Source organism: Mus pahari, chromosome 2 (genome assembly GCF_900095145.1).
Source record: "Mus pahari chromosome 2, PAHARI_EIJ_v1.1, whole genome shotgun sequence".
Classification (NCBI taxonomy): domain Eukaryota; kingdom Metazoa; phylum Chordata; class Mammalia; order Rodentia; family Muridae; genus Mus; species Mus pahari.
The window spans coordinates 38,970,399-38,980,501 of record NC_034591.1 but is presented as its reverse complement, the minus strand read 5'-3'; the positions used below and the strand labels follow the sequence as shown (position 1 = coordinate 38,980,501).

General features: G+C 39.5%; 1 protein-coding gene across 5 annotated transcripts in view; it reads left to right on the top strand.

The window, feature by feature from the left end:
* The window catches only part of Cttnbp2 (cortactin binding protein 2), a 144,905-nt gene that overhangs the window by 63,013 nt on the left and 71,789 nt on the right, over positions 1 to 10,103 (top strand). For all 5 annotated transcript variants that reach the window (XM_029535414.1, XM_021190492.2, XM_029535412.1 and 2 more), the window contains exon 3: positions 3,453 to 3,674. Coding sequence is in view for 4 of the 5 variants with exons in the window: in XM_021190492.2 (XP_021046151.1) it covers positions 3,453 to 3,674 (222 nt within the window). In the remaining variant the exon portion in view is untranslated. The remainder of the gene's footprint in view (positions 1 to 3,452; positions 3,675 to 10,103) is intronic.

Genomic DNA, 10,103 nt, shown 5'->3' with positions numbered 1-10,103 from the left:
AGAGAGAGAGAGAGAGAGAGAGAGAGAGAGAGAATGAACAGAACTTCAAGAAAACAGTTAGGCTGGGCATGATAGTGAGGTCTGCAATTTCTGTTACCTGGGTGACTGAGAAGGACTGCAAGTTCAAGCCCAGCCTGCACCATTTAGTGAGAACTTTTCATATCTTAGCGATAGGGATCTAATTCATGGTAGTAGAGCTCTTGCCCAGTATGTGCAAGGCCCTGGGTTCAATCTCCAGTAACACACAAAATACTCTAACTTACTGACTCCCTGCAGATACTATAGACCTGGTGTGCCAGGTTGACATAGAATGGAACCAGCAGCCATTTTTGTGGAAGTGTAGACTTAGCTAATGAGGGTTATCTGACAGAAGCTCTGACTTTTTATTTGGATAAAAACGTGTGAGTATTTCTCAGAGACCAGGTTGGAGAGTGGGCATGGCAGGGTGCGAAGAAACCTGGTTCCCTTTGCTCTGTCAGTGTGGAGAGAACATGGGCCTAAGTCAACAGAAGCTGTTCCTCAAATGCTGCATGATAAAGAGCACAGGGAGAGATGCCTCCCTGGCTTGCAGACCCCACACTTAGTGAGCCCCATACTTAGTTGATTGTATTATCGCCTCCTTGAAATTTTGCATAGTCTTTGAATAAATGTTCCATCTTGTAATGAGCCTTGGATGTTAGGTAGTGTACCTTAAATTATGGCATTCATTGAGCAGTCTGAGGGGAAGGGCCCCAACAGTGAGGAAGGAAGTCAGCCTTTAAAATCACCAAGTACTTTGTGAAGAGTGCTAGACATTCTTCAGAGGATAAGGAAATAGGGTACCCATAGCCCCTCATCTCCCATGGACACCCATGGATAATCATGTCCAGTGTTCCCAGCTCAAAGGGGGCAAAAAGGAGAGGGAGAGTGCTTGGACAAAAGGAAAGAGACTGTCATAGTACCTCCTCCTCACATGGTGGCTTTGGCTGGCTGAATGATATAAAAACAACTACAGGAGCTCCACATTTCTCCACGGTGTTTGCATCACATGCATAGTAATGGGGGAAGTGGAGTACAAGATGGCTTTGGTTTTGAACTCTTATCTCTGAAGTGATGCCTAATCTCTATGATTGATGAGAACATTCTCTTTGAAGAACCTAGGAGCATGAAATGCCTTTAACTCCAAAATCTTGGTACTTTTTAAAATTTAAAATTATTTTCTGAAAGCCACAGAAAGGCTGTCTGAGGAAACTGAACTTTTTTTTTTTTCTTTTAACTTTCTAATCTAATTTGATAATAGGGGAGAAAACAAAACAAACCCCGTGTCACAGCACTTATGTCTCTATGGTTTTGGCTTGCTGAAAGTCACCTAAAAATGGAAAATCTTAGTTCTGTGTAGCTGTGCTAAAGCATGGAACTATATTCTTGAGAAAACACTTGACATTCGGGAAAATTGGTCTTGATTGGAAAATTGGTCAGTGTAAGTAAATGTTTTTAGTAGCTATTTCAGAATGACCCAGATCAGGGAAAGTAGGTGGTCCACGGTATATTTCTACTGCTATTCTCCATTTCCTGTAAAAACCTTTATAGACTATCTATAGAAAATTTGCATTTGGTGTTCATTACCTAAGTGTGAAATTAACTTTCTCACTGATGGGCTGACATTTGGAATAGAACAATGTTGCATTCTTTCCTGGGACTCTGTGAACTATATGTTAATGCCCTTCAACTATAAGTATATGGTTTTATTTTCTTAATTTTTCTTTAGGTCTTTATAATTGGACAAATTTTTTACTAAGTATGAATATATTTTCTTATATAAAGAATTTTACAAATTTTTTCTTTTTTTTTTCTTCCAACATTCCTAATGCCTTTCAGACTAGGAAAAATGCAGCAAACTTATTTATGCCTTTAATTTAGCTTGATTACCATTTGAAATATACATTCTGTCAGGATAGAGAATTTTTTTGCTAAATTTTATTATCAATGTTTCTAATTTTACTTTGCCTAAAAATTATTTTAACTATAGAATTTTATAAGATACAATATAATTTTGTACATGTAGATAGTTGGCAATGACCATGAATTTAGCTTTATTTAAAAACAATTCTAAGCATTTTATTTATGTATTTGTTTTATGTAATGTTTCTATCATTAATCTACCTTTTATCTATCTATCTATCATCTATCTATCTATCTATCTATCTATCAATCATTTATCTAGCTAAAATGTATAGGTGTCTTGTCTGCATGCATGCTTGCCTGGTGCTAAGAAAGCCTGAAGAGGGAGGGCACTGGATCCCCAGAAACTTAGGTTCAAGATGGTTGCAAGATGCCCTGTGGGTACTAGAAACAAAAGTTGAGTCTACTGGAAGGGAAGGGACTTCTGGAGCCATCTCTCGAGTTTCGTGGATTTTATGTAAAGCTGGAAAAGACTACACTTATAATTCAGGTCCTTGAAGGAAGAAAAATTATTATGGGAACATTTTATTTGTATCAATTTTATTCTAAAATCTTTATTTATATCAATTTACTGTTAAAAAAAAATCAAACTCATTCTCTCACTGTGAGTTTCTCCCCCTCCACCTCTCTCCCCTCTCTCCTTATTCCTCCTCTCTCTATTATGTGGACATGTGTGTGTGTATGTACATGTGTGCACATGCGTAGACTGGAGGTGAATTTGGATACCCTGTCTTATTCCCTTAACATGTAGACTTCTGCCTAAACTTGGGGCTTGCTCTTGAGTCTGAAAATAAGTCCCAGGGATCCAGCCGTCTCTGCCTCTCAGTGGTAAGGTTGTGTGTGCTGCCCACCAGCTCACAACATGGATGCTAAGGCTTGAAATTGCTTGTATAACGAGCACAGTTACCACGGGTCAATCTCCCTACTACTGAAAACATTGTTCTCCTGGGAAGTGGGCTAGCCTTCACAAAAAAAAAAACGACAGTCATCTTAAAAGCAAGAGAGGCATCAGCGTGGCTCAGTTTCAGCCACATAGGTCCCCAGTATGGTGGTGTGGTAAGTCAAGGCAGGCGTCTGTTATACTGTAGACTTGTTTGCCGTGGAGGTCAGCCAGCAAAGTGAATGGGGGATGAAGACGCTTGTCTTATCCAAACGCCACTCAAGTGCACATTCCCAGTAGTCTGATTTCCTTCCACCTTCTGAAGGGTCTGTCACCTCCCAATCGCACCAGGGCCTGGGGCCCGAGCTTTCCACATGTGGGTCTTTGGGGGCACTCAAAATCTAAATCACAGCAAGAAGAAACGATAAAAACAGGCCAAATGGCTTGCCAGGCTTGTCAGGACTGGGGCCCCCCCTCCCCTAGGGGGCTTTGGCTTAACCTCCTGACAGCACTGTCCCCCTTTATAGCAGCTCTGAGTAGCACTTGGAAAAGACATCTCAAAACCTGGGGAGAAATATCTTCCTGTTATTTTCATTTATTTCTTCAACTCCTTTCTCCAATTTTGTTGTAGGCTCGCAGGAAGGAGGTGTTCATCCAGGAACGGTATGGGAGGTTTAATCTAAATGACCCCTTCCTGGCACTTCAGAGAGACTATGAAGCAGGTCCTGGTGACAAAGAGAAGCCAGTCTGCACCAACCCACTCTCCATTCTTGAAGCCGTCATGGCCCACTGCAGAAAAATGCAAGAAAGGATGTCCGCACAGCTGGCGGCCGCTGAGAGCAGACAAAAAAAGGTACTGCGATGTCGTCTGTTTTTCCCATAATAGCGAGGAACAGCAAAACTGGCTCATGTGGTAGGTGATTATTGAATATCACACTTTTAGGAATGACTAGGGTAAGTCCTTATAAGTACACCATGTATCTAGAAATACTGAAATTATAAAAGTCTGATGAAGGAATCTTTTCATGGAATGGTTAATACTTTCTTTAAAATAAAGGTTTGGCAGGAGTCGGCTTCATTTCTCTAGTGCGGTAAAAAGCACTTCACCAGACAGTGCCTTCATTCTACAGTTCAGCCAGGACCCTCTGGTCATATGCAGCCTCTCCAACGTATTTTATCTATTTAAAATACTTCTTTGTAAGCAGACGTGGTGGGTTATGCCTGCCATCCTAGTACTTGGGAAGCTGAGGCAGGAGGATGGAAAGATGAGATAGTCTTGAATAATACGTGAGACTCTGAAGTCTAAAACAGAATCAGAATTAAAGACGATGTTACAAATAGAATTTTTTATTATTATACTTCCTGTTATTTCTTTAAGACAATGAAAGTAGCTGAAGAGACTAGAATGAGGCTTTGTGGGATTGTCACCAAATGTCCTCCTAAAACCTAGGCTGATGGCAAACTCACCTCTGGGATTTGATGGCTACAGAACTCAAGCTGGCACATTTCTTCATTTAAACCAGGTGCTTCTCCCTCCCCCAGTAGCACACTCCTTCCTCTTACACTTGAGTACATATTTCAGAGAAGCCTAATTTTATGCAACACACACACAGTGTTCAGTCATAAATATAGAAGTCTCTACTTTGTCTTAATAAGCTGCCAAAACCACTGTTCCCTTTCTTAGTAGTAGGCCAGAGCGTCGGTTGCTCTCTAACATAATTGGAATTAAAACATATACTCTCTCCCCGCCATCATTAAAGCACAGAGCAGTGTTTCAAAGAGTTTTCTGCATCCCACATTTAGCACATGGTAGACAATAGCGTGAAACGGACTTTTCTATAAATATTTATGATACCATCATTTAAGCTGTGCGTTTTTTTTCCTCCTATCTTTCATTACCATATGAATGGCAACTTCTGCTATAGAAGCGGGATAAAAACAGATCCTTTTATCAGTATGTACACAGCAGCAGAAAACCAAAGCTGGTAAGAAGGAGTAGAGCAGACGAGCAGGGCACTCAGTCCACAATGGGAAGCAAACCCTCTTTCCCTGGACTCCACAAGCCTCCTACCAACCCTTCCGATAACCACTCAGGCCTCTAGAGGACTTCGAACCTCCCCACAAACCGCACAAGCAAAGCCAGTGTACTGCAGCTGATGTCACTGCAACTCCTCTATATTTCTTGGAGAGGATACATTTCAATTATGTTCTTAACGTGTCCAATGAGCTGAATCCTCACAAATGATTTCTGATGGATTTCAGGCTGCATTATCAAAACTTAAGAAAATATTTCTGTTTTCGTTTAATACGTGAAGTGTGCAATTCTCAGAATTTTACTTATAGTCTGGATTTTAGCATTTCACTTTTAAGAGAAAATAAAGGGCCCATTTGTAGTTGGATCAAAGGTTTTATTATCTAGCTGCCTTTTTTTTTTTTTTCTTTAATCAACGCACATCCTGTTTGTTTCTGAATGACTGGGTCATTTCCAACCTGGCTGGCACTGAAAGGAAATTGTTTCTGTCCTATGGGCCCTGAGAGGCTCATATAAAACAAGCCAGTGGGCCTGCCTCCCCTGTAGAACAGGATACAGGAGTTCTTTTATGGTCAGATTCACTGGCTGAGAAGTCTCAGTGAAGGGCATCTGGGTGGCGATTGCTGCTTTTTTGTGCTTAAAAAATAATTTCTTCTGTAGATTTCTGTGTGTGAAAAAGACTTAAGATTTGCATTATTCCCTATAGGTGATAAAGAAAATATTGGCTGATAAAACCAGAAACCCCAAGGTTATCTTGTCTTTTCCTTTTAAACAAGAAAATTATTTGTCACCTTTAGTTTGAAGAGTAAATATTTTAACCAAATGCCTTCGTCCCCCTTCGTATGCAGCAAATTGTAGTTTGAGAAGTCCTTTATTCTCATGGCATGGCCTTCCTTGATTTGCTGTGAAAATCTGTGAAGGCGAAGGCCTGGGTTTTGGATTTAAGTGTTTGTTATCTGAGACTGACACAGCTCTTTGATAATTCTGAGACATTTGGCGCATGCACTGCTGTGGCTGGGCCTACAAGGACCAGAAAGAGCTCTGTGCTCATGCATGTGCTGGCTCCTGCTGAGACTACTAATAGGAGGGTTAACTGCTCGGTAATTTGTGTGCCAGAGAAATTTTGGCAAGAGTCAATTTGGCAAATAGGCTGAGCCGTTTAAACCACTTTGAATAAGCTAATGAGTAGTCAGCATGGGGAATTTTGCCTGGGGTAATCTATTCCTTGTCCTTTGCCAGGAACACAGGGTGAAATGAAATTTGAGGGTCTGTTTTTTTTTTTTTTTTTTTTTAATCTTGTTCATCATCTTTTAATAGATCGTTCACTCTAATATATTTGGACATTTGGGAAGAAAAAAATTATGTAATTTCAAATATCATATTTATACTTTGAAAGTATGATTACTATCCCTGAAATAGGAAGTTTGAGCGAAACCTTTTGAAAATAGATCAAAAACCCTATCTTGAGAAAATTCAGAGAACTGGTATTTTTACCAGTTAAAAATTTAGTTCCATATTAGATGCACTTTCTTCAAGGTGGCAGTGTGCACAGTTAGCTCAGTTCCACAGACTTCATTGTGCATCACAGAGCCAGGTATGTCTTGATTTAGGCAGAAAGGGTAATTTCATTTCTTGACCGGTTTACAGAATTGCTAGTCGTTTTCCATCATGATTCAGTATGATCTGGCTTCCTAGGCAGCGTCTTGGGCGAATGTTCTCTGCAGAGCCTCTTGGCAGCGACTGGCTCTTGCTGATAAGCAGGACACTAGGGGTTGCTCCTCTGTCCTGCTGATGCTGAAGGGCACTGGGTGATTGGCCAAGCTCAGGCCACACACCCCATTCCCAGCCTCATGGAAGATCAGGGGTGTGACTGATGGGCATATTCAGACTCTGTAGAGTGGAATCATAAAGCAGAGAATTCTCTATAGGAAATACATTCTAATGCTAAACAAAGACATAACAAGTAATTCCTCCACCTACAAACCAAATCATTTTGCTTACTCTATGCCCTGTCTTCCTGATTTGCATAACTGCACTTTATGCTGTCATTTGTATCCAGTGCTGTTTCATTATGAAATGGCTAACTTATCACACATATAACTGTCTTTTAAATTGCTTTCTAGATGTTTATCCATGACTAACAAGGGGGATGGCCATCCATCACATTTTAGGAAGAGTATTCATCCTGTCTTGCACATGAAGGATCATTGTAGCTCATTCCAGCATCTTTTGGTATAATGTCTTATAGGATTTTAAGATAGCCTTTGATGCCCCAGGAACGTTGTAAGGCGGCTATGAAGGAGATCCAGGAAACTCAGATCTCTGGGTGTGAGTTGAGATGTTTCCCTGCATTATCTTTGCCTTAGCCATGAAAGCAGCAAAACCAGGTCTTGCTTTGCCTCTCTTCAATACAAGGAAGAGATAGAAAAAGGAAAACAGAGACCTTTAAACAAATAGGTACACATTTGTTTATCAGAACTGACCAGATACACAGGGGTAATAAGGTCATGAACAATAGAACGTGACAAGGGTTGGAAGATTTAGAAATAGTAAGGCATTGTAGGATGTTGTAGGACTTTGTGTCGATGCAAACACAGTCTCCATTCTCACTTTGTAAAATGGCCACAATCATTTGTCCCTCTGTTCTCTTCTTTGAATTAGAGATAAGTGAGCTCACACCTACAGTTTTCCGTTCCCTCTGGGAGTGTACACACTTGGAGCCTCTTCATTGATGGCTCCAGTCTGGGTGCTATTCTAGGAGGCATGACCCACCTTCTCACTGTGTGTTAAAGAGCCTGACGAGACTATTCTGCAGAGCTCCTCAGCCCGTACCCGAAAAGATGATACCATTGCACAACAGTGGGACTGAGGGAGCCAGACACTTGCTTACTTTTTAATTTAGTACATTGTCTCATTGTCTCGATATCTGAATCCTTTGTAGTTTTTTTTTTTTTATTATTAAATCTAATGAAATAGAGTTCAGAAGTTTTGATTTCATTAGAAGTATCTTTGGGCATCACAGGCAGTTAAGGGGCTTGTTTGCAGGTTATACTGAAGTATGGGGACATCACTAATATTCAGATTCTTCACATTTAAAGGAGTACACATTTGCCACTGGACATATATTAAAATTAGGCCTTTTTTATTGATGAGATGAAAACTTAATACATGACAGCATCAAGGCACCCATGGAGAGGATAAGAAGAGTCCAGGAGCCTTCAGGACTGTGTTGACGGGCTTAAAGACTCTTTTGAGATACGCCATGCCAAGATAGCATTTTGTTAGTATATGCTACGTTCTATAGCACTAGCTCATTTGACCTTCAGTCTATGTATTAGTCAAAATTCTACAGAGAGAGAGAGAGAGAGAGAGAGAGAGAGAATCAGGGTTCCCTAAATGAACAGAATTTATAATATATATATATATATATATATATGTGTGTATATATATAATATATATACATACATATAATCTATTCTATATATATATAATATATATACCTACATATAAATATACACACATACATACATATATATTATAGTGGTAAAGGAAGCTGAAAACAGGAAAGGGTGGACTCAGTGAGCCCAAGGGCCTGTTGCATTGCTGTCTTGCTGCCTAGAGGCACTAATGATGGAAGAACAATTATAAAATATTGGAGAATACTTTTATAGTAGTGGAGTTTGGGGTATAAATATCAGAGATTAGTTGTATGCCTGTTCATTTAAAGGTTTCTCAGATTTGATTCTTATATAGAACTTTTTAATATGTGTATTCTTTCTATATCATATATTAAATAATACATCTGATATATAGTATATAATTCTATAAGTTCTGTTGCTCTAGAGAACCCTGACATATATATATGTGTATGCATGTATTCATACACACACACACACACACATATATATGCAAGCATCTCTTTCAGTGGCTTACCCTCAAGCATGTCCAGGCTGTCTCTGTGTCTTCTCTCCTCTGCTATGCACCAGCCTGCCTCAGGACCTCCACCTGAATTAACCTCTGAGGCCACTAGGCAGCTTTGTAACTGCCCTGGAGTCTCTCCCAAGTCTTGGTCCAAGTAAAAATGAAGTTTTTTGAAACAGTAAAAAACAAACAAACATACATACAAACAAAAACCCCACAACAACAAATATTCAACCCAAACAAAAACCAAAAACACCCCAGCAACAACAACAACAACAACAAAAATGGGTCTTCCTACTTCGAAGGATTTAATTAAGAAAAAAAAAAAAATTCCCTCATAGGTGTACCCAGTTGCTTGGGTATTACTTAATTCCAGATCTAGTTGAGTTAACAGCTGAGAACATCCAGCACAGCATATTAAGTCATGATGCTATTTCTTCACATTAAGCATAAACAAAATGAGGCCACTGAGCCTCCAAAGAACTCTGCCTACTGTGTGTGCACCGTCAGTGTCTGCTTCCAGATGGTGTATTACTTAGTGAACTCTTTGTTGTGTCCTATCTCCCCATTCCAGACACCTAGAGATCTCCCGCTTCTGAGACTCAAACGCTGTCTGGGTTTTGAGCTCTTCTGTGATTCTAGAAAAAGCTAAAGCCCTTCATAACCCAACGTTTTTCTTTCTTTGATTAATTTGTTATTTCTTAAGGTTTAAGATTGAAAAAACATAATTTTGTTTGTTTGTTTGTTTGTTTTTTAACTTTCATGATGGGAATTGAACCCGAGTTCTCAAGTATGAGAGGCAAGCACCAGAACTTGCCCAGTTCAGCGTCCAATACTAGCAAGATAGAGAGTAGCCCCATAGAGGACCTGTACAAAGACCAAGCTCCCAGAGTGCTCGTGGCTTTTTCCTGGTGGGATTTTGTTGTTTTCCTGCCTACAGTCTTTGTTCCTCTCAGAAACCCTCAGATCATCATAATTTTTGCAAAGATTTATTATTATTTTTTTTTGTAGAAGAGCTAGCTGAATAAGCATTACTTTTCTCCATTATTGGCAGTCAAACTCTTTGTGACGTACTTTGTGACTGACAAAATGTACCACCCTGTCCAGTCTATTTCTTTAAATATATCTGTATGTTTAACGTAGTCAGTTCTATAACTTGTAGTTTAAGTAAAAAGAAAAATGTGCAGATACATACCCCCAAGCAACACAACTAGCTATTATATTATGAATTGAAAAGAAAAATTAAACTACAGGCATTATGCTTGGTGCTTACTTGTGTGAGTGAATAACATCACAGTGTTATATTTTAATGTTCTTAATTTTATTTTC